Source organism: Dendropsophus ebraccatus, chromosome 1, assembly GCF_027789765.1.
Source record: "Dendropsophus ebraccatus isolate aDenEbr1 chromosome 1, aDenEbr1.pat, whole genome shotgun sequence".
In the NCBI taxonomy this organism is placed as follows: domain Eukaryota; kingdom Metazoa; phylum Chordata; class Amphibia; order Anura; family Hylidae; genus Dendropsophus; species Dendropsophus ebraccatus.
The window spans coordinates 166,664,142-166,689,756 of record NC_091454.1 but is presented as its reverse complement, the minus strand read 5'-3'; the positions used below and the strand labels follow the sequence as shown (position 1 = coordinate 166,689,756).

The window sequence follows — 25,615 nt, the reverse complement described above, 5'->3', positions numbered from 1 at the left end:
GGAATGAAAAGTGGAATCTGATTGGTTGCTAGGGGCAACTGAGCCAGTTTCCCTTTACATCATGTTTGATAAACTTCCCCCTAAGAGTTGGTCTGATGGTAGTATGTGAAATAGAGATATTTCACAAATTACTGAAATAGAGATATGCAGTTTACTAGTGATAAGATCCCTCATCTTGACCCAGAAGTGTCTCGATATTGGGCATGATACCAAGCCATGAAACAATCACTCCCCTTTCGATTACAGTTTGGACATGCTTTAATACTATCAGTATGAATGTGGGCCTTGGGAAGAGTAAACCAATAGGTGGCATGGTGTATTATTTTAAACTTGGTTTCTCTTTAATTATTGTTGTGTTGAGTTATTTTGAGGGCATACGAAAATCAAGGGAAAAATACAACTGTACACAACTGCATACACAAAAGCAGTAAATATACCTTTCATATAAATATATACCAGCAGTGAATATATTGCACATATTAAGATATACCAGCTGTGAATATACTTCATGCATAGATATATACCAGCAGTAAATATACTGCACAAATTAATATATACCAGCAGTAAATATACTGTACACAGGGCTATATTAACAGCTGCTGCTGCCCTAGGCACTAAACCTGAAGACCCTCCATATTGGGGAGTGTGGTTTCGGCCACATGCATTTCTCTACATGTAGAAACATTGTATGAATCGTGTTTTTCATGGTTTTTAACTGCTTAAAACAAACTGTGACTGGGCAACACAGCCATACCAGACCTGATCAATATCACCTTCGGCCCCCCCCCCCCCCCTCCTCGAAAAGACACCAGGTTTACCGGTCTGAACGGGTGGTGGGAGACAAAAAAAAAATAATTGTTTCCTTCCCCCTGCTCCTTGGTGCTGCCCCCTGAAAGGTTCTGCCCTAGGCACCGGACCACGGGTGCCTAGACCACTGGTAAATACAGCCCTGACTGTACATATACATATAAACAGGCAGGGAATATACTATACAAATAGATATATACAATTTATACTAGCAGTTAATATAATGCACACCTACATATGTTCCAGCAGTGAATATACTGCATACATATATATAAACCAGCAGTGACTATACTATACACATAGTTATAGTTCAGCCATGAATATATCATACACATAGTTATATTTCAGCCATGAATATACCATAAACATAAAAATATACCAGCAGTTACCAGTGTCCTTCTCCGCCCATGTTTTATAGTTGATCACCTCACCTCTCCTGGTGATGAACTATAAAGCATGGTACCCACATCATCACCTAATCCCTCACCATTCTTTATATTTCACCTCTCCTGATACTTGAGTAACTACAGTAACCAAATCTACAGAGTACCTCTGGTGGTGGCATAGACCCCCTACTAGGGTAACCTATCCATTAAGATAGTTTGCCAAATTTTATTAAACCGATTTGGATACGTATTTAAAGAAATCTACAAATTAAGATACAATTAAGTTTAATATAATAAAAATAATAATAATAATAATAACAACAACAAATTAATCATAGAAAGTAATATGTTCACACTTGTGTTGCTTGACGGCCACCTTCTCCGCTGGCGGCGCCAGCGGGGTGTGGGGGGCCATGGGGTTTGGTCTTGTGACAGTGGAGTTGCAGGGCCTTTCTGTAGCCCCCCTTCCCTGTTGGCGCTTGCCTTGTGGGCTTTGCAGTCGCTGACCAGCACAGTGTTGTTTTAGAATAGGGACGTGTGTCCTTGAAGACCTGCACGTGGTACATGAGGCAATATGGTTTGATTAAATTAGATACCAACATTCTGCCGTTGGTTTTTAAATATAGCCGAAAGACATTAGTGTTAACCATAGGTATGAGGTGCAGCAGCTCCTCTTTCTCTAGGTCTGTAAGTACATACAATACCATCACCAAGAGCTTAACCATCATCTGTCCAAACATCAGCCGTGAAAGCATGTACAGCATAATGTAGAGCACTGATGGGAACCAACACCATGTGAGCATCCTCTATACGATATATAATTATTCTTTATTCCTCCTATCTGCCTTAGATTTTTCACCCATTAAACAATGGCTTATACACCCTAGTGTTAATACAAAGAATAGTTCCAGATTGCGGGAAAGTATCATATTATTTTTTTCCATATAGGTCTCTAATGCTGCGTTTAGCTGCTTAAGCCTATCTCGCACATAGGTTAAATTGGTGAACGACTGTTTACACAGAACGATCTGCGAATTTTTTGCGGACGACGATGTAAGAACATGTAGGATCAAATTGAACGATTTCTCGCTCGTCGTTTGATCGTTCGCTGCGTTTACACGTACGATAACGATCGAATTTGATTGTTATTGTGCAAATTCGAACAATAATCGTTCCGTGTAAACGCAGCATAATTCTAGTCAATTATCCCGCATATTATATATCTAAATGTAACAGAAAAAACTCAAAATTACCATAAGCTACTAAAAACATAATTGAGCATACTTTTCTTTACTTGAAAAATGTATCTTTATTGATAAAGCCATAATTAAACAAAAAATATACACTCTAGTGTTGTATAAGCTTGGTATACAGAGATTATTGGTCTATCGCATCTTCTGCCATAGAGTGGCCAGCTCTAAGGCTTCAGGTGAGATAGGCAAAGAATCAACATAATAACTAGGCTCCAATGAAAACCAACTCTGGACAATGACCAATCTACAAACAAGATGATACTAGGTTTAAGTGACACAATGAACAACCTTTAAACAAGATGATACCAAATCATCAGTCAATACCAAAACAGATATCAATGAATACCAAAACATTTGTCAAATAGCTAGGTAAGGAAGGCAATACAAATCTATAAAAATACAGCTCCCCTAATAGCACTTCCCATAACTCTCCCTCTGCAGAGACTTGGATGAAAGAAATTAGGAAATTCATAGGTATCAATGCCCATAGCCTTCCTTAGACACTATATTTTTTTTTTTATATCTGCAAATGCTCCTGTCACATCCTTGTTCCTCAGGGTATATATCAAAGGATTAAGCATTGGAGTTATAACACTGTAGAACAAGGTGGCCATTTTATCTTGGTTGGCTACATGGGTTGATCCTGGCCTCATGTACATGAATATGATGGTGCCATAAAACAGGGATACAACTATAATATGTGAAGCACAGGTGGAGAAGGCCTTCCTCCTCCCCACAGATGTGCTGATCCTCAGTATGCTGGAAATGATGTAACCATATGTAAAGAGGATAAGAAAAAATGGACCCATCACCACCAACATAGCAAAGAAGAAAATAATCGTCTTATTAAGAGATATATCTGCACAGGCCAGCTCCAGCACTGACGGGACCTCACAGAAAAAGTGATTTATTACATTGGGACCACAATAAGGCAATTTTAGTGCAAAGGTTGAGTGTACAAGTGAGTTTATTAGACCTCCAATCCATGAACCAGACGCCAACTTAATACACAAGACAGGATGCATAATAGTAGTGTAGTGTAATGGAGAACATATAGCCACATAGCGGTCATAGGCCATTGACAACAAAAGGTAGCACTCCGTCCCTCCTAGGGCGAGATGAATGAACATCTGAGCGACACAACCAGTAAAAGATATGCTTTTTTTCACTGACAAAAAGTGTATGAGCATTACAGGAACTATTACTGATGAATAACAGATATCCAAAAATGACAAGTTACTCAAGAAGAAATACATAGGGGTGTGAAGCCGGGAGCTTATCCTACTGATCACAATGATGACTGTGTTACCTTTAAGTGATATAATGTAACATGGTAAAAATATCACAAATAATAATATCTGAATATCTGGGCGGCTGGTAACTCCAAGCAGAATGAATTCATGAACTCTGGTGTAGTTCCATGTGTCCATGTAGACTGGATTCTGTGGATAAAAGAATATGTTAAAAAAGTCATGATAATTGGGTTATTTGTAAAAATCCCTGTGCCCACGCTAGGTAATACAAGAAATGACATATGTTGAAGCTACCCTATACTAGGCATTCTCTTACAAATTAAATAGCAATTTATCTTAGGGTAGGCAGTCTAAGGCTATGTTCACGTAGTAAAAAAAATGGTAAAATATGGCCATAATTTCAATATAATAATGCACTCCGAGACTATGTTCACACAACGTCAAAAATAGAGAAAAGGAGGCCAATTTTGATATTTAAAAAAACGTCCGTCAGATTTAACTGACTGCAATGGATCTGCTTTGAAGTCAATGGAAAGACGGACATCCAATGCACACAGTGTATTGAATAATGGACGTTTTTACTGCGGATGTCAAAATAATGAGCATTATGTTTTTTTATTACTTGTTCACACACAATTTTTCTTTTGTCACCATTCTTTCTCCGCTTTTACTATTAAATTCAATGGACTTTTCAATAAGGACACACCCAAAGGCCAATTAGTAACCCCAAATTAGAATAATGTATAAACACCAGTCATTGCACTAAGGGGAGGCCAGGCTGCTAAATTACATATGTTATTTTATACTCAAAATAACGGATGTCATTTTAAACAGAGCTGAAAAAACATTGAGTGAACATGGCCCAATCTCGTTATTTAAAACATACTTTTGCTAAAAATGGTTGTTGCTTTTTTCACCTGTTCACACATTGTTTTATATTCACTGAAAATTACGACTGTATTTAGCCTAAAAATGCACTAAAAAGCTATGTTCACACAACGTCAAAAATATTAAAAAGGCGGACGATTTTCATATTTAAAATAACGTCCGTTTTTGCCAAGATTTAACTGACTGCAATGCAATGCATTGAAGTCAATGGGAAGACAGACGTACAATGCACACAGTGTATTGAATAACAGACATTTTTGTTGTGGGCGTCAAAATAATGAACATGATCATTATTTTCGGACGTCTTTTGCAAACAGCGGACGTTTTTTTATTTGTAGTTCACACACAGTCTTCCTTTTGTCACCGTTCTGTCTCCGTTTTTACTATTAAATTCAATGGACTTTTCAATTAAGCCACAGCCAAAGTCCAATTAGTAATTCCAAACTAGTATAATGTACAAACACCTGTCAGTGCACCTGTCAGAGGGGAGGTCAGGCTGCTAAATAACGTCCGTTATTGTAGACTCAAAATGCCGTACGTCGTTTTAAACGGAGATGAAAAGACGTTGTGTGAACATAGCTAAAATCTGCTTTATCTTTCTGACTGATTTAAGTTTGTGCCTACTAGATATAAAGCTGAGGTTTTTTTGTACAAATCCAACAGAAAATCCACACAAGGCCCAAATCAGCTCTGTGAGTGACCAGTGGAACAGCACAAGTGTTTTTTCCTTTATTGCAGTGGAATAGGTTCACATCATAGTAGAAGCAAGCAATTCAGTTTGTGCTTCATCATAGTGCATGTAAATTTAAAGAAAAGCCCCCCCTCCCCCCCCCATTCAAATTCCATAGAGAATGACTGGAGCCGTCATTCTCCGGTTCAATCGTTTTTATCATTTTTCAAAAACACATTTTAGTAAAACATGAATAAAGCACTATAGTGCCATATTGACACAATCATATAACATAGTACACATATAGATCCAAAGTCAAAGATCCAGTAACCTAATAAAGATATAACACAAAGAAAACAACAAAAATAAAGGATAAGAATAATTACATTATACATCTAATGTCATTAACCTATATATTAATAATAGTGTCAACTAGCCAGGAATGCTATTATTTACCATTATCATGAGATAAGAAAAAGGTAATTTTTACGCCAAAGGGCACAAAGGACCTTATATGGATTATAGTAGATAATTGTTAGCTAATCTCTACACACCTTCCTTGAGGGCACTTGTTAGTGTGTTAAAAGGGAACACAGAGGGGGGAACTAGACCATGGTTTCCATATATTGGAAAATCGGTCGAAGGATTGCTTATTTATGGCTATCATCCTCTCATATACAAAAGTTGTATTGATGGCCAATATCACTTCTTGTTTTGACGGGAGTGTGTTAGATTTCCAGTATCTAGTTAATATTATTTTAAATAAGATGAATAACTTACAGGCTAAGATTTGCATAGTAGGATGTACATCCCTGATACCTATAAACAATAATATTAATAATCCTCTATGGGTGTCAGACTTATCTGATGAGCGCGCGCGGCTTTAGACGGGGATATTTCGGCAGTGGGATGGGCTCCGGGACTAGGACTTTGTGGAAGCGGTAAGTATATGGGTCTGCAGCGGGGGGTCGGCCAGGCTCTGCCCCAGCACAGGGGCTGATAGGTTCCCTTTAAATATCAATCTGTGGGAGACATTTATTAATACTGCCATACTTTTCTGGTCATATCATTAGACTAGTAATTGAGTTAATATGGTGGCTTTGGTGGTCTCCGTACAGGAGCCATCCCTTTGTTATGTTCTTCCCTGCAGGGATATCTGGCTAGTCCCATGTTTTGAGACTCTTAACTGAAGCTCCGCTGACCTTTTTTTGCATATTTATTAATGGTGCCATACTCATATGCCAATTTTAAATAAAGCACTGACCCCATTTACCCAGATGGATTTACTAAGAGGTAAAGCTGTTCAGGTCCTGCACCTGCTGCAGGGTTGCAAAGAAATCTACACCTGCTTCGGGGCAGGTGTAGGTTTCTGCATAGTTAAGCCTGTTTGCAGGTGTAAACGATGATCATTTTGGTGTGGGAAATGGCCATGACTCCTTCTCACTTTGCTGTGTCCCCCCTGCGTACCCATCAGGCGTGGAAAAGGTAAGAATCTGCACCTTTTTCTGTGGCGTACACCATGGGAGCAACAGTAATAAATATCTCCCAAACTGTCTAAATTTTTTTCCTCCAAAGTCTTAAAAAGCGAACATGCCGGCGCCAACATGCCTCTCCCCACTTGGAGGACACCAAAGCTAGCATGGCTGAGCCCAGAGAGCCTCCAGGCCGCCACTGATCACCCTCCAGCAATGACAGTCATTGCATGCTAATCTGGCAGCTGCCGGCACTGAGATCTACCTGCCGGCGCTCCTGATTCTCCCCCCCCCCCCCCCCCCAAAGTCTTATAAAGTGAAGATGCTAGTACCAGGTTTAAATAGCTGCCGCTCCTACCTCTTCCCCACTTGGCGGGCACCACCGCTAGCCTGCAGGAGCCCAGGGGATCCTTCTCCAGGCTACCGACACTGTTCTTCCTGAGGTCCAGGCACCCCTCTTCAGGCTGCCGACAGTCGCCTGCCTTCCGCAGGCCGCTCTCCACTGATCCGGCAGCACTAAATTCAAAAAGCTACCACTCCTGCTCTCTCCCTGCAGAGGGGACACTGGTCGGCTCGCAAGGGAGCCTGAGTGTTTTCTGTCATCCAAAGAAAGCTGTAAGCAGGTGTAGATTTGGTATGCCAGCCTCATAATAAATTCCCCCCTTAGGGTTCAGTGGTCAAATGCCATTAATGTAAACTTTTAGCCCATGTGAAATGTACAGTATATAAGCCTCCCCAGCACAAAATAACCAGGTTCATCCCTATATACTTCTAGAAAATGTTTATTCAGTGTAGGTCCTTAGCATTCTGCAGCCTTAACTGAATCAAACAGTGATGTCAGATATGCTTTTTAATGTATTTTTTTTTAAATCAGATATATGCAGTAATACAGGAACAAAAAGTGAAAACTTTATTGTGCTCACAAGCAGATACAACATTTCGACTCACAATGAGTCTGTGTCAAGTATATATATACTTGACAAAGACTCATTGTGAGTCGAAACGTATCTGCTTGTGAGCACAATAAAGTTTTGAAGACTCTTTAGAAGATTGGATGCTGTTGGATTGGTTTTTTGTTCCTGTTCATACACCCACCTACTGAGATAGTTGGCTTCAGTGTGCATCTGCATCCAAAGGGACTGTCTAGTGCTGCTGGACCTCCACCGATTACTATATGCAGTAATGCATCCAGATGCAGATGCACACCCCTAAGGTTATAAGGTGACAGGGGAGCTCTTGTAGTAGTCACACAACTAATTATATTCCAGTGTTTTGATAAAGTATATGGAGCACATATAGGGAGGTAGCAGCTGATACACATTAGTGTTAGGGCAGCCTTTTAGTTAGTACTAGACATTTTAGTCTCAATGGACCTTTCTCAGAGGGGAGTCTAAGTTGCAAGAAGCATGCATTAAGCCTGGACTTCATGTATATCAATAAAACCCTTTTCTTGAGTCCAATAGAATATACAATAGTTAGTATACATACATACATACATACATACATAAATATATAGCATACATTAGACTGGGCAATGTCAAATCATTGCACTAAATATGGCATGTATTATCAGTAAGATGTTCATATACTCTGCTATATTATATATTCAGTATATTATAGTATATTAGCTACATTTCATAATACACAGATAAAATTATTAATTCAAAATTACTTGAGCAATAGTTAAGCAAACATGGGAAATCCAGCAGCAGTGTCTCTATCCAATGTTGATTCAAAACTTTACTTTTATTAGATCCACATTAATTATGGTGCGTTCACACCTACAGGATCTGCAGCTGATTTTCTGCAGCAGATTTCATTTAAATAACTGAGCACAGCATCAAATCTGCTGCAGATCCTGTAGGTGTGAACGCACCCTAAAAGCATAACATAAAAAAAACCTCTCTGATCTATGCGTTTCAAGCTCTAAGGCTATATACATAATGAACATCATTTAAATAAATACTTACCTGTGGTAACTGGACACAAGGAGATTACCCACTGACAGTTACCTGTGATGATGTGGAAAAAAAATTTCAGTCAAATTTGACCTCTTTATCTCAGTATTTTAACTGCACACCATGTTTGAATTAGGCCTACAGATTCAGGTCCTTACAGGTCGTGGGCAGGTTTGTCTGTAGGGAGCTCAGCTTCTGTAATGAGCACATTATAAGCTGTAGCTAAACTATTTATATGTTACATAAGGGATTGTGTCCCACAGGGCAGAAGAAAAGGTTTAACTTTTTAATTAAAGTCTCAGAATTGTTATTGTGTGTAAATTGGTTGATATACAGTATTTTACATTTTACTTAATAGAGACCTGTGAGTACTGTATATCAAGTACATTTAGGAAACAGAGTTTAAATTTAACTCGATTTGCATTTCCAGGGAAATACATAGTGCTTGAAAAGAGCGTCCCTTTACCAGTGACTTCCATTTAACTTTAATTCTGGGTGCCGTCCCTTTAAGAGCGACTTGGGTCCCATCCCTTTAAGAGCAACTTGGCTCCCGTCCCTTTAAGAGCGACATGGGTCCCTTTAGGAGCGACCTGGGTCGCTTTAAGAGCAATGTGGGTTCCTTCGCTCTTAAAGGGACCCAGGTCACTCTTATTGGAACCCAGGTAGCTCTTAAAGGGACCCAGGTCGCTCTTAAAGGTACCAAGGTCGCTCTTAAAGGTACCTAGGTTGCTCTTAAAGGGACCAATTTCGCTCTTAAAGGGACCCAAGTCGCTCTTAAAGGGACCCAGGTCGCTCTTAAAGGGACATATTTCACTCTTGAAGGGACATATTTCGCTCTTAAAGGGACCCAGGTCGCTCTTAAAGGGACCCAGGTCGCTCTTAAAGGGACCAATTTCGCTCTTAAAGGGACCCATTTCGCTCTTAAAGGGACCCAGGTCGCTCTTAAAAGGACCCATTTTGCTCTTAAAGGGACATATTTCGCTTTTAAAGGGACCCAGGTCGCTTTTAAAGGGACCCATTTTGCTCTTAAAGGGACATATTTCGCTCTTAAAGAAACATATTTTGCTCTTAAAGGGACCCAGGTCGCTCTTAAAGGGACCCATTTTGCTCTTAAAGGGACCCATTTCGCTCTTTAAGGGACCAAGGTCGCTCTTAAAGGGACCCAAGTCTCTCTTAAAGGGACCCATTTCGCTCTTAAAGGGACCCAGGTCGCTCTTAAAGGGACATATTTCGCTATTGAAGGGACATATTTCGCTCTTAAAGGGACCCAGGTCGCTCTTAAAGGGACCCAGGTCGCTCTTAAAGGGACCAATTTCACTCTTAAAGACTTGGCTCCCGTCCCTTTAAGAGCGACATGGGTCCCTTTAGGAGCGACCTGGGTCGCTTTAAGAGCAATGTGGGTTCCTTCGCTCTTAAAGGGACCCAGGTCACTCTTATTGGAACCCAGGTAGCTCTTAAAGGGACCCAGGTCGCTCTTAAAGGTACCAAGGTCGCTCTTAAAGGTACCTAGGTCGCTCTTAAAGGGACCAATTTCGCTCTTAAAGGGACCCAAGTCGCTCTTAAAGGGACCCAGGTCGCTCTTAAAGGGACATATTTCACTCTTGAAGGGACATATTTCGCTCTTAAAGGGACCCAGGTCGCTCTTAAAGGGACCCAGGTCGCTCTTAAAGGGACCAATTTCGCTCTTAAAGGGCCCCATTTCGCTCTTAAAGGGACCCAGGTCGCTCTTAAAAGGACCCATTTTGCTCTTAAAGGGACATATTTCGCTTTTAAAGGGACCCAGGTCGCTTTTAAAGGGACCCATTTTGCTCTTAAAGGGACATATTTCGCTCTTAAAGAAACATATTTTGCTCTTAAAGGGACCCAGGTCGCTCTTAAAGGGACCCATTTTGCTCTTAAAGGGACCCATTTCGCTCTTTAAGGGACCAAGGTCGCTCTTAAAGGGACCCAAGTCTCTCTTAAAGGGACCCATTTCGCTCTTAAAGGGACCCAGGTCGCTCTTAAAGGGACATATTTCGCTATTGAAGGGACATATTTCGCTCTTAAAGGGACCCAGGTCGCTCTTAAAGGGACCCAGGTCGCTCTTAAAGGGACCAATTTCACTCTTAAAGGGACCAATTTCGCTCTTAAAGGGACCCATTTCGCTCTTAAAGGGACCCAGGTCACTCTTAAAGGGACCCATTTTGCTCTTAAAGGGACATATTTTGCTCTTAAAGGGACATATTTCGCTCTTAAAAGGGACCCAGGTCGCTCTTAAAGGGACCCATTTTGCTCTTAAAGGGACATATTTCGCTCTTAAAGGGACCCAGGTCGCTCTTAAAGGGACCAATTTCACTCTTAAAGGGAACCATTTTGCTCTTAAATGGACCAAGGTCTCTCTTAAAGGGACCCATTTTGCTCTTAAAGGGACATATTTTGCTCTTAAAGGGACATATTTCGCTCTTAAAGGGACCCAGGTCGCTCTTAAAGGGACCCTTTTAGCTCTTAAAGGGACATATTTCGCTTTTAAAGGGACCCAGGTCGCTCTTAAAGGGACAAATTTCACACTTAAAGGGACCCAATTTGCTCTTAAAGGGACCCAGGACGCTCTTAAAGGGACCCAGGACGCTCTTAAAGGGACCCGATTCGCTCTTAAACGGACATATTTTGCTCTTAAAGGGACATATTTCGCTCTTAAAGGGACATATTTTGCTCTTAAAGGGACCCATTTCGCTCTTAAAGGGACCCATTTCGCTCTTAAAGGGACCCATTTTGCTCTTAAAGGGACCCAAATCGCTCTTAAAGGGACCAAGGTCACTCTTAAAGGGACCCAGGTGGCTCTTAAAGGGACCCATTTTGCTCTTAAAGGGACCCATTTCGCTCTTAAAGGGAGCAATTTCTCTCTTAAAGGGACCCAGGTCGCTCTAAAGGGACCCATTTTGCTCTTAAAGGGACATATTTTGCTCTTAAAGGGACATATTTCGCTCTTAAAAGGGACCCAGGTCGCTCTTGAAGGGACATATTTCACTCTTAAAGGGACCCAGGTCGCTTTTAAATGGACCAATTTCACTCTTAAAGGGACCAATTTCGCTCTTAAAGGGACATATTTCGCTCTTAAAGGGACCCAGGTCGCTCTTAAAGGGACCCAGGTCGCTCTTAAAGGGACCCATTTCGCTCTTAAAGGGACCTAGGTCGCTCTGAAAGGGGCCCAGGTCGCTCTTAAAGGGACCCATTTAGCTCTTAAAGGGACCCAGGTCGCTCTTAAAGGGACCAATTTCACTCTTGAAGGGACCAATTTTGCTCTTAAAGGGACCCATTTTGCTCTTAAAGGGACCCAGGTCACTCTTAAAGGGAGACAATAAATAACCAACACCGCACTTCCCAAGCAGTATATAAGTCCATACACATCCAACGGATTCCACTAAATCCGCTATATAACAGCAATACTTTTAGAGAGATGTGTCTAGTGTGCGAGAAATACCTTGAAGTTGCCGCTTTGCCGTGTTCACTCCACGAAATCAAGGAGAGTACTCACACAGATGCAGACTTTGCGTTCATTTATTTTTCTTAAATCGGTATCTCGTACAGGACAAATTCAAATGCTCACAGGCTGGCGTGTTCCACTCTCAGTCCAAACCATCCAACCTCGCGGCGGACGTTTCGGAGGACAGGCTCCTCCTTCCTCATGCGCATGAGGAAGGAGGAGCCTGTCCTCCGAAACGTCCGCCGCGAGGTTGGATGGTTTGGACTGAGAGTGGAACACGCCAGCCTGTGAGCATTTGAATTTGTCCTGTACGAGATACCGATTTAAGAAAAATAAATGAACGCAAAGTCTGCATCTGTGTGAGTACTCTCCTTGATTTCGTGGAGTGAACACGGCAAAGCGGCAACTTCAAGGTATTTCTCGCACACTAGACACATCTCTCTAAAAGTATCACTCTTAAAGGGACCCATTTTGCTCTTAAAGGGACATATTTTGCTCTTAAAGGGACATATTTCGCTCTTAAAAGGGACCCAGGTCGCTCTTAAAGGGACCCATTTTGCTCTTAAAGGGACATATTTCGCTCTTAAAGGGACCCAGGTCGCTCTTAAAGGGACCCATTTAGCTCTTAAAGGGACATATTTCGCTTTTAAAGGGACCCAGGTCGCTCTTAAAGGGACAAATTTCACGCTTAAAGGGACCCAATTCGCTCTTAAACGGACCCAGGACGCTCTTAAAGGGACCCAGGACGCTCTTAAAGGGACCCGATTCGCTCTTAAACGGACATATTTTGCTCTTAAAGGGACATATTTTGCTCTTAAAGGGACATATTTTGCTCTTAAAGGGACCCATTTTGCTCTTAAAGGGACCCAAATCGCTCTTAAAGGGACCCAGGTCACTCTTAAAGGGACCCAGGTTGCTCTTAAAGGGACCCATTTCGCTCTTAAAGGGACCAATTTCTCTCTTAAAGGGACCCAGGTCGCTCTAAAGGGACCCATTTTGCTCTTAAAGGGACATATTTTGCTCTTAAAGGGACATATTTCGCTCTTAAAAGGGACCCAGGTCGCTCTTGAAGGGACATATTTCACTCTTAAAGGGACCCAGGTCGCTCTTAAATGGACCAATTTCACTCTTAAAGGGACCAATTTCGCTCTTAAAGGGACATATTTCGCTCTTAAGGGGACCCAGGTCGCTCTTAAAGGGACCCAGGTCGCTCTTAAAGGGACCCATTTCGCTCTTAAAGGGACCTAGGTCGCTCTGAAAGGGGCCCAGGTCGCTCTTAAAGGGACCCATTTCGCTCTTAACCCCTAGACGACCCTGGACGTAGGGTTACATCATGGAAGTCTGTCCCCAGACGACCCATGACGTAACCTTACGTCCTGGGTGTTTTTCCCGCTATGAAGCGCGCTCCGGAGCGGAGCGCGCTTCATAGCAGGTGGGGGCCGGCTGCAGCCAGCAGCCGGGACCTCACCGGTAATGACACGCTGCAGCGATCGCGCTGCCGCGTGTCATTAACCCCTGTCCCCTGTCCCCTGTCACTTACCGATCGGGACCCCCGCAGTGTGACTGCAGGGGTCCCGATCGGTAAAACGGACTGCCGGAGGTCTCTTATCTGCCTACCTGCGGTCCGATCGGCGATCTGCTACACTGAGCCTGCACAGGCAGGCTCAATGAGCAGATCGCCGATAACACTGATCAATGCTATGCCTATGGCATAGCATTCATCAGTGTAGAAATCAAAGTACTGTATGTAGAAGTCCCCCAAAGGGACTTCAAAAGTGTAAAAAAAAAAAAGTTCAAAACACTAACACACAACCCCAAAACCCCTCCCCCAATAAAAGTTGAAATCACCCCCCCTTTCCTATTATATAAATAAAACATATAAAAATGAATAAATAGATAAACATATAATATACCGTAGCGTGCGTAATTGTCCGATCTATTAAAATATAACAAGCGTCATGGCGAACGGCGAACGGCGTACACGAAAAGAGGGGAAAAAGTGCGCAGATTACCGATTTTATGTTACATTATATATTTAAAAAAATCTATAAAAAGTGATCAAAACGTCCGATCTTCACAAATATGGTATTAATAAAAACTAGAGATCATGGCGGAAAAAATGACACCCCATACAGCCCCGTAGGTGAAAAAATAAAACCGTTATAAGCGTCACAATAGTCCCATTTTATTAATATTTAATTGCCAAAAAAAAGGATTTCATAAAAAAATACATATATAACATTAGAGAATCTGTGTAAACCAGCATATGGTTGTGTTCGGGCTGACCTATAGAATAATAGTGTCATGTCGCTGTTACCATATAGTGCATTACGTAGACACAGGAACCCCCCAAACGTTACCATATTGCTTTCTTTCTTACGATTTCACCTATTTATATCTTCATAAATAATATATTTGGAATTCCATCATACATGTTATGGTAAAATGAATGACGCCATTACAAAGTACAACTATTCCTGTAACAAATAAGCCCTTACATGGCTTGTAGATAGAAAACTGAGAGTGCTAGAGCTCTTAGAAGGGGAGGAGGGAAAAACGAAAGCACTAAGATCAAAATTTGCGCGGTCCACTGGGTCATTTTGGGCCTGGTCCTCAAAGGGTTAAAGGGACCCATTTCGCTCTTAAAGGGACCCAGGTCACTCTTAAAGGGACATATTTCGCTATTGAAGGGACATATTTCGCTCTTAAAGGGACCCAGGTCGCTCTTAAAGGGACCCAGGTCGCTCTTAAAGGGACCAATTTCACTCTTAAAGGGACCAATTTCGCTCTTAAAGGGACCCATTTTGCTCTTAAAGGGACCCAGGTCACTCTTAAAGGGACCTATTTTGCTCTTAAAGGGACATATTTTGCTCTTAAAGGGACATATTTCGCTCTTAAAAGGGACCCAGGTCACTCTTAAAGGGACCCATTTTGCTCTTAAAGGGACATATTTCGCTCTTAAAGGGACCCAGGTCGCTCTTAAAGGGACCAATTTCACGCTTAAAGGGAACCATTTTGCTCTTAAAGGGACCAAGGTCTCTCTTAAAGGGACCCATTTTGCTCTTAAAGGGACATATTTTGCTCTTAAAGGGACATATTTCGCTTTTAAAGGGACCCAGGTCGCTCTTAAAGGGACAAATTTCACGCTTAAAGGGACCCAATTCGCTCTTAACCTCTTAAGGACATAGGACGTACCGGTACGTCCTATGTCCTCACTTGCACTTCAAAGCGGGGCCGCGCGGCGGCCCCGCTTTGAAGTGCCGCGATCCCGGGTGCCGCGAGTAGCCCGGGACCGCTGCTATTCGCGGGCACAGTCGGATCGCCGTGCCCGCTAATTAGCTAATCGGAGGCAGCTGTCAAAGTTGACAGCTGCCTCCGATTACCGGAGGCAACGTTTCCCTGGTGTCTAGTGGGGGAGATCGCTCCTCCGGGACCTTGTCCCGGAGGAGCGATCTCCATTACTGATGCCGGCCGGGGACGCGTCCAAGATGGCGCCGTCCTCGGCTCGGCACTCGTTCGTTTTCGGCTGCAGCAGCCGAAAGCAAACGAGTGCAGATCTCATGGATCTCTGCAGCATATCTATGCTGCAGAGTTCTCAATGAGAGATCCAAGTGTATATACTAGAAGTCCCCCAGGGGGGCTTCTAGTATATGTGTAAAAAAAATAAATAAAGTGTTGTTTATAGTAAAAAGCCCCCTCCCCTAATAAAAGTCTGAATCACCCCCCTTTTCCCAGGTTTTAAATAAAAGTAAACAAATAAATAAATAAACATGTTTGGTATCGCCGCGTGCGTAATCGCCCGAACTATTAATTAATCACATTCCTGATCTCGTACGGTAAACGGCGTCAGCGCAAAAAAAATCCCAAAGTGCAAAATTGCGCATTTTTGGTCGCATCAAATCCAGAAAAAATTTAATAAAAAGCGATCAAAAAGACGTATATGGGCAATCAAGGTACCGATAGAAAGATCACATCATGGCGCAAAAAATGACACCTCGCACAGCCCCATAGACCAAAGGATAAAAGCGCTATAAGCCTGGGAATGGAGCGATTTTAAGGAACGTATATTGGTTAACAACGGTTTGAATTTTTTACAGGCCATCAGATACAATATAAGTTATACATGTTATATATCGTTTTAATCGTAACAACTTGAGGAACATGCATAACAAGTCAGTTTTACCCCAGGGCGAATGGCGTAAAAACACATTTCCCCCAAATAAAAGAAATGCGTTTTTTTTTTCAATTTCACCACACTTTGAATTTTTTTCTGGTTTCGCAGTGTACTTTATGCAAAAATTCAGCCTGTAATTGCAAAGTACAATTAGTGACGCAAAAAATAAGGGCTCATGTGGGTTTCTAGGTGGAAAAATGCAAGTGCTATGACCTTTTATGCACAAGGAGGAAAAACCGAAAACGTAAAAAACGAAAATGGGCCATGTCCTTAAAGGGTTAAAGGGACCCATTTCTCTCTTAAAGGGACCCATTTCGCTCTTAAAGGGACCCAAATCTCTCTTAAAGGGACCCAGGTCACTCTTAAAGGGACCCAGGCGGCTCTTAAAGGGACCCATTTTGCTCTTAAAGGGACCCATTTCGCTCTTAAAGGGACCAATTTCACTCTTAAAGGGACCCAGATCGCTCTAAAGGGACCCATTTTGCTCTTAAAGGGACATATTTTGCTCTTAAAGGGACATATTTTGCTCTTAAAAGGGACCCAGGTCGCTCTTGAAGGGACATATTTCACTCTTAAAGGGACCCAGGTCGCTCTTAAATGGACCAATTTCACTCTTAAAGGGACCAATTTCGCTCTTAAAGGGACATATTTCGCTCTTAAAGGGACCCAGGTCGCTCTTAAAGGGACCCAGGTCGCTCTTAAAGGGACTAATTTCACTCTTAAAGGGATATATTTCACTCTTAAAGGGACATATTTTGCTCTTAAAGGGACCCAGGTCGCTCTAAAAGGGACCCATTTCGCTCTTAAAGGGACTTATTTCGCTCTTAAAGGGACCTAGGTCGCTCTGAAAGGGGCCCAGGTCGCTCTTAAAGGGACCCATTTCGCTCTTAAAGGGACCCATTTCGCTCTTAAAGGGACCCAGGTTGCTCTTAAAGGGACCCAGGTTGCTCTTAAAAGGACCCATTTTGCTCTTAAAGGGACATATTTTGCTCTAAAAAGGGACCAAGGTCGCTCTTAAAGGGACATATTTCGCTCTAAGTGACATATTTAGCTCTTACAGGGACCCAGGTCGCTCTTAAAGGGACATATTTTGCTCTTGAAGGGACTTATTTTGCTCTTAAAAGGACCCAGGTCGCTCTTAAAAGGTACCCAGGTCGCTCTTAAAGGGACCCGGGCCGCTCTTAAAGGGACCCAGATCGCCCTAGCAACATGGGTCCCTTTTAAGAGCAACATGCGTCCCGTCCGTTTAAGAGCAACTTGGGTCCTGTTTCTTTAAGAGCGACTTGGATCCCTTTAAGAGCTACATAGGACTTTTTAAGAGCGACTTGGGTCCCGTCCCTTTAAGAGCGACTTGGGTCCCGCCACTTTAAGAGCGACTTGGGTCCCGTCCCTTTAAGAGCGACTTGGGTCCCGCCACTTTAAGAGCGACTTGGGTACCTTTAAGAATGACTTGGGTCCCTTTAAGAGCGACATGGCTCCCGTCCCTTTAAGAGAGACTTGGGTCCCTTTAAGAGTGACTTGCGTTTCTTTAAGGGCGACCTGGGTCCCTTTAAGAGCGATCTGAGTACTTATAATGGTAAAGATCATTGCTCGGTTACCATGACAATCTTACTCATGTCAGTGAGACAAAATCGTTAAGGACCTTCCATATATTACATCTTCTATTGGCCAATAGTGGACATGTGACTGTGGATGGTGTGATACATGGCCTGACGAGACCTTAGAGTTCCTATTGGCTGCTATATTTCAGCTATTTGCATATGTGCTATGATTGGCTGTTAGCGGTTAGAGTGTGGCCATTATTTGCAATGGGCCATTATTTTCTATAGGAAATTCGGGGTCTTTAAACGTAAATTTCTTATCGAAACGAAAAATAGATAGCACACCACACACCGCTGAGGGCTTCGAAACGCAGTTTGAATGGAGTGTGTGCACAAAGCGGTTCGGGCTGTATTACGCGCAGAAAAATGGCTGGAAGAAGAAGAAAAAGAAGAAGAAACGGAAGAAGAATACGGATTACAATATAGTGCTTTTCAAGCACTATAATTATCTTTATTTACGGCTGTAATTATCAAAATACAGAGGAATTTTTGCATGGAAGAATCTTAAGTCTATGTTTACACAAGGTTTTTTCAGCTCCGTTTAAAATAACCTCCGTCATTTTGAGTCCAAAATAACGGACGTCATTTAACTGTCTGGCCTCCCCTTGCAATGATGGCTGTTGGTACATTATTCTAGTTTGGGTTACTAATTGCCTTTTGAGTGTGGCTTAATTGAAAAGTCCATTGAATTTAACAGTAAAAACGGACAAAGAACGGTGACAAAAGAAAAAACGTCCGCTGTTTGCAAAAGACGTCCGAAAATAATGATCATGTTCATTATTTTGACGTCCGTGGTAAAAACGTCCATTATTTAATGCATTGTGCGCATTGGACCTCCATCTTCCCATTGACTTCAATGCATTGCCATTGCAGTCAGTTAAATTGCAGCAAAAGCAGACGTTTTTTTTAAATTTCAAAATCGGGCGCCTTTTCTAAATTTTTGACGTTGTTTGAACATAGCCTATTGTTTAATCCCAAGACGACCAAGGCTGTATGGGTACGGCATGGGCACCTGTGACGAGACGACGAATGCTATACCTGCATGCCATTATGTGCTACTGTAATTGTTCGATCTATTGAAATATAACAATATTATAATATTTATTCACAAGCCAAAAAGACAGAAATGGCTGCACATCGCACCCATGGCTGACACGAAAGCTTGTTCAGCTACATTTAAAACCAACATCAGAAGTTAGTATATAATTTGGCCAAACCATATTGCCTCATGTACCACGTGCAGGTCTTCTGATACACGAGTCCCTAACCAAACATCACCGTGCCAGTCAGCGACCACAATCCCTGCAAAACGTGCGCAAGCAGAGAAGAGGGGCCACGGAATGGCCCTGCAACCCCATTGTCACAGGACCAGACCCAAAAGGGCACCCCAAACCCCGCAGGCGCCACCGGCGGAAAAAGTGGACGCCAAGCAACACAAGTGTGAACAAGCTTTTACCTCTCTCCATTCCTCTGCAGGTAGAATGGGAGAATACTAGGAGATCCTCCCCTTATGTACACAGGTGCTTCCTGCTAATTTGGATCACATGGGTCTTACACAGCACGAGTGCTAGCCACAATGAAAAAAGGGACAGAATACATAAAATATGCACAAGCCAAAAAGACAGAAATGGCTGCACATCGCACCCATGGCTGACACGAAAGCTTGTTCAGCTACATTTAAAACCAACATCAGAAGTTAGTATATAATTTGGCCAAACCATATTGCCTCATGTACCACGTGCAGGTCTTCTGATACACATGAGTCCCTAACCAAACATCACCGTGCCAGTCAGCGACCACAATCCCCGCAAAACGTGCGCAAGCAGAGAAGAGGGGCCACGGAATGGCCCTGCAACCCCATTGTCAGAGGACCAGACCCAAAAGGGCACCCCAAACCCCGCAGGCGCCACCGGCGGAAAAAGTGGACGCCAAGCAACACAAGTGTGAACAAGCTCTTACCTCTCTCCATTCCTCTGCAGGTAGAATGGGAGAATACTAGGAGATCCTCCCCTTATGTACACAGGTGCTTCCTGCTAATTTGGATCACATGGGTCTTACACAGCACGAGTGCTAGCCACAATGAAAAAAGGGACAGAATACATAAAATATGCACAAGCCAAAAAGACAGAAATGGCTGCACATCGCACCCATGGCTGACACGAAAGCTTGTTCAGCTACATTTAAAACCAACATCAGAAGTTAGTATATAATTTGGCCAAACCATATTGCCTCATGTACCACGTGCAGGTCTTCTGATACACATGAGTCCCTAACCAAACATCACCGTGCCAGTCAGCGACCACAATCCCCACAAAACGTGCGCAAGCAGAGAAGAGGGGCCACGGAATGGCCCTGCAACCCCATTGTCACAGGACCAGACCCAAAAGGGCACCCCAAACCCCGCAGGCGCCACCGGCGGAAAAAGTGGACGCCAAGCAACACAAGTGTAAACAAGCTCTTACCTCTCTCCATTCCTCTGCAGGTAGAATGGGAGAATACTAGGAGATCCTCCCCTTATGTACACAGGTGCTTCCTGCTAATTTGGATCACATGGGTCTTACACAGCACGAGTGCTAGCCACAATGAAAAAAGGGACAGAATACATAAAATATGCACAAGCCAAAAAGACAGAAATGGCTGCACATCGCACCCATGGCTGACACGAAAGCTTGTTCAGCTACATTTAAAACCAACATCAGAAGTTAGTATATAATTTGGCCAAACCATATTGCCTCATGTACCACGTGCAGGTCTTCTGATACACATGAGTCCCTAACCAAACATCACCGTGCCAGTCAGCGACCACAATCCCCGCAAAACGTGCGCAAGCAGAGAAGAGGGGCCACGGAATGGCCCTGCAACCCCATTGTCACAGGACCAGACCCAAAAGGGCACCCCAAACCCCGCAGGCGCCACCGGCGGAAAAAGAGCTTGTTCACACTTGTGTTGCTTGGCGTCCACTTTTTCCGCCGGTGGCGCCTGCGGGGTTTGGGGTGCCCTTTTGGGTCTGGTCCTGTGACAATGGGGTTGCAGGGCCATTCCGTGGCCCCTCTTCTCTGCTTGCGCACGTTTTGCGGGGATTGTGGTCGCTGACTGGCATGGTGATGTTTGGTTAGGGACTCATGTGTATCAGAAGACCTGCACGTGGTACATGAGGCAATATGGTTTGGCCAAATTATATACTAACTTCTGATGTTGGTTTTAAATGTAGCTGAACAAGCTTTCGTGTCAGCCATGGGTGCGATGTGCAGCCATTTCTGTCTTTTTGGCTTGTACTTATAATATTTATTCCCTTGTGATGAACAGCATAAATGAAAATAGGGAAAAAATACCAGAATTGCTGATTTTTTGTCACTCTATACAGTATATATTTAATATATTATGTAATATATATGCAAAAAAATATAAGTGATAAAAATGTCCGTTACACACAAATATGATACTAATAAAAACTAGAGATCATGGCACAAAAAAAATAAATTACATCCCATATAGATGTAGATGGGACATTTTAATAATTTTTTTTACATATTTTAGTATGTAATGTAACAGACATGTTTACATGTTTTATTTTTATAATGGAAAAGGGCAGTGATATAAAATTTTATTGGGGATGGGCTTATGATGCCATATTATTAAATTTTTTTTATTTTTTCCACTTTTTAGGTCCCCCTAGGGAACTATTACAAGCAATCATTGGATTGCATATACTGATCAATGCGATGCCATTGCATAGATCAGTGTTATGAGCAATATTCACATACAGCCTGCTGCCTGTGGCATGCTCTGTAAGAAGATCGCCGATCGGACTGCAAGAAAGGTAAGTATAACTCCTCTGGTGGTCATGTCAGATAAGGGGGCATGATGCAATTTTTCTGAGGAAAGGAACTTGATTCCCAAAATGCATCATATGTGCATTATAATAAACCTTCTTTTTTATTTTATTAACACTTCTGACCACTTTATTGGAGTAGTGCTGGCACCCAGTGAGTACAGCTCTTTAGCCATGTTTTTTTAGTTTTTTATGTATACATTTAATTCTGCAAAACATTCTGCAAAAGACATGATAGGTCAGATTTAAAGGGGTTATCCAGCGCTACAAAAACATGACTACTTTCCCCCCTCTCTTGTCTCCAGTTCAGGTGCGGTTTGCAATTAAGCTGCATTTACTTCAATTGAACTGAGTTCCAAACCCCACCCAATCTGGAGACAGGAGAGGGGGAAAAGTGGCCATGTTTTTGTAGCGCTGGATAAGCCCTTTAATCAGCCAGACATCCCCTGAAGGAACAAAATATACAAAAATTAGAACAAAAAAAGGAAGTATAACTCATAGTATAAACCTATGTTACCAGGCACCCTCCACTCTGCTGAGTAGGGGACACCTGTTAAAGTCTCAAGTCCCCCATTAATTTGTGAAACAGTCAGGTAAGAAGCTATTTGTTCAAGCTAACAATAAATTTTCTTAGACCTAAACAATGCATTAAATGAATAAATAAATAAATAAATAAATAAATTAGGAATTCTTGTGTAAAAAGACATAATTTGTGGTATTAATGGTTATCTCATTTGTCCAATGCCGTGTTTTTTTCTTGTAATGTCTATAAATGCTCCTGTTAAATCCTTATTCCTGAGGGTATATATGAAAGGATTGAGCATTGGTGTAATAACACTGTAGAACAAGGTGGCCATTTTATCTTGGTTGGCTACATGGGTTGATCCTGGCCTCATGTACATGAATATAATGGTGCCATAAAACAGGGATACAACTATAATATGTGAAGCACAGGTGGAGAAGGCCTTCCTCCTCCCCACAGATGTGCTGATCCTCAGTATGCTGGAAATGATGTAACCATATGTAATGAGAATAAGAAAAAACGGACCCATCACCACCAACATAGCAAAGAAGAAAATAATCGTCTTATTAAGAGATATATCTGCACAGGCCAGCTCCAGCACTGACGGGACCTCACAGAAAAAGTGATTAAGTACATTGGGACCACAATAAGGCAATTGTATTGCAAATACTGTGTGAACAAGTGAGTTTATTAGACCTCCAATCCATGAACCAGCTGCCATCCTAATGCAGAAGACAGGATGCATAATAGAAGTGTAGTGTAATGGAGAACATATAGCCACATAGCGGTCATAGGCCATTGTCAACAAGATATAGCACTCCATCCCTCCTAGTGAGAGATGAATGAACATCTGAAGAAAACAGCCAGTAAAAGATATGCTTTTCTTCACTGACAAAAAGTGTATGAGCATTACAGGAACTATACTTGACGTGTACCAGATGTCCAAAAAGGACAAGTGACTCAAGAAGAAATACATAGGGGTGTGAAGCCGGGAGCTTATCCTACTGATCACAATAATGGCTGTGTTACCTTTAAGTGATATAATGTAACATGGTAAAAATATCACAAATAATAATATCTGAATATCTGGGCGGCTGGTAACTCCGAGCAGAATGAATTCATGAACTCTGGTGTAGTTCCATGTGTCCATGTCCATGCCTGGAGTCTATGGATTCTGTAGATAAAAGAATATATTAAAAAATGTCATGGTAGTTAGGTTATTTGAAAAAAAAAAACTAAACTAGGTAATACAATAAATGGCCCCTGTTTCATTACATTTGGTGCAGCTACAGCATACTGTGCAGTCTGGACGAAGCTGGCAAATCTGGAGCTGGTGTACATTTTCTCCATGATAGCTAACACTCCCCCCCCCCCTTCCTCCAGGCCTGCCTATCAGGGCGCAGGATTCATAAATTCCCCGTTAGTGTGAGGTTAGGTTATCTGCTACGTCTTTATGACTGGTTTAAGTGTACACTTTTTGTCTTAAGGCCCTATTACACGGGCCGACAGTGAGGAGCAAACGAGCGCTATTAGTGCTTGTTTGCTCCTTGTTCCCGCTCGCTGCCGCCTCTCTTACATACGGCAGCAGTGAGCGGGTGAGTCCGGGAAGGGCCAGGGGGGAGCTGCGGGGGGGGGGGGGGGGGCTGCCCGGGTGATTGCTGATCGTCCAGGCAGCCGATAGGATATAGCGGTGGTCTGCTGCCGCCGCTCCTATTGCGCGGAGTGTTGGCAGCAGATCGTTGCTGTATAAGTCGTTTGTCTTTCAACATGTTGAAAGACAAACGACTTCAACGATCAGCCGAGATGAACGACGTCAGCTGATCGTGGCCTCCTATTCCACGGGACGATTGTTGGCTGTAACGATATCGGCCGAATATGGCTGATAATCGATCCGTGGAATAGGGCCTTTAGTTTTCCTGGATAAAATGGTGATGTCACTATCCGACTCCCAGAGCTGTGCGGGCTGTGGCTGCTGGAGAGGATGATGGCAGGGGGACACTGAGGGACACAGGGCACTGGAGGGACACTGAACATCCCTCTGCCATCATCTTCTTCAGCAGCCACAGCCCGCACAGCTCTGGTAGTTGGGTCGTGATATCACCATTTTATCCAGGAAGTGAAGCCTTGATGCAGTAGTAAGTGCAGGGACAAAAACATTTTATAAGCATTTCGCGTAATAAGTGTTTATTGGGGATTTGTATAACTCTTGGGGGGAAGCACAATACTTTACTTCACAATACTTCTCCTTTATGTTTGCCTCTTCTATAAACTTACTCTTTGGCAAATACCATGTTTCCCCTAAAATACGACAGTGTCGTAATTTATGCTCCCAAAGTTGCGCTAGGTCTTATTTTCAGGGGATGTCCTATTTTTCCATGAAGAATAATTCACACATCACATGCACAGCAGGGTCAGAGAGTATGATATGGCAGCTTCACCAAAGCACACTCATACAGCACAGCAGGGACAGCGTACGGTATGACGGCAGGTGACGCAGCTCTACATCAGGTGGTAGGAGGCCTTATATTTAGCAATCCAGCAAAAACTAGGTCTTATTTTTAGGTGATGTCTTACTTTCTTAGAAACACAGTAATTTATGCATTTCCAATGACTATATGGCATATTTTGGGCATATTTGTAGCTCATTTAAACCTTGACCCCCCTTTTTTTTATTTTTACTAGGGCCCCATCCAACTATCGATACTGACAATACAATTCTATAGAAAGGTGAAGGGAGATGGGAGGAAAGTGCCTGGCCAGAGACAGCTAAGAGAATACACAGAAGCTACTGTAAATGAAAAATCTCACCCCAGTGCTGGATTCACAGCTTAGACTGTTCAGTAGTGCTGTATAATTCCTTCCACAATGATGCTGATTGTTAGGATGTGTATACAGACATAGAGGAGCAAGATCTCCTATTTTTTGTATATGCGGTTTGTGGCAAACACCAAAGATGTAAAGCTCCATTCACCATCTCAGGTACAACCGAAAACCTGAAGAGCAGAAACATGATGAAAAATATCATATAAAAGTAATGGACAGAGAGTGTGACACTTCTTATGCTTGAATGACAACACGAAATACACTGTAAAATACGGCTGTAATTTTGATGTAAAAATATGGCCATATTTTTAATGTAATAGTGTGCTCCATTGAAGTCAATGTGACATTGGCCACCTGTGCTTACACCGTATAGGATAACGTCTGTAATTGATTACAACTGTACAAACAATGAAAATTCTCATTATCTACCACCTGCTTTTGTAAAATTCAGCAGTTTCATGTTTATCTGTTGACACATTGTTTTATTACTATCGTTTTTAGCTTTAATATTA

At 42.4% G+C, this 25,615-nt stretch overlaps 2 protein-coding genes across 3 annotated transcripts; both read right to left on the bottom strand.

The window, feature by feature from the left end:
• Positions 1-2,949: 2,949 nt before the first annotated feature.
• LOC138779731 (putative olfactory receptor 2B8) lies at positions 2,950-25,123 on the bottom strand. Of its 2 annotated transcripts, none has more exons than XM_069956622.1 (2): positions 25,089-25,123; positions 2,950-3,888 (listed from the first exon to the last, which is right to left on the bottom strand). In XM_069956622.1, exon 2 carries the CDS (start codon positions 3,874-3,876, stop codon positions 2,950-2,952), a length of 927 nt encoding a protein of 308 aa, XP_069812723.1. In that variant the 5' UTR covers positions 3,877-3,888; positions 25,089-25,123. The 2 variants fall into 2 exon arrangements, with proteins under 2 accessions (XP_069812723.1, XP_069812724.1); XM_069956623.1 differs by lacking the exon at positions 25,089-25,123 and adding an exon at positions 8,700-8,737.
• LOC138783625 (putative olfactory receptor 2B8) lies at positions 22,483-23,430 on the bottom strand. The gene has a single exon (XM_069958556.1). The coding sequence runs from the start codon at positions 23,428-23,430 to the stop codon at positions 22,483-22,485; it is 948 nt and encodes a 315-aa protein (XP_069814657.1).
• Positions 25,124-25,615: the final 492 nt, after the last annotated feature.

What these genes read in the sequence shown, in the direction of transcription:
- LOC138779731 (XM_069956622.1), bottom strand. Translation starts at nt 3,876, where the DNA reads ATGGACACATGGAACTACACCAGAGTTCATGAATTCATTCTGCTTGGA.
- LOC138783625 (XM_069958556.1), bottom strand. Translation starts at nt 23,430, where the DNA reads ATGGACACATGGAACTACACCAGAGTTCATGAATTCATTCTGCTCGGA.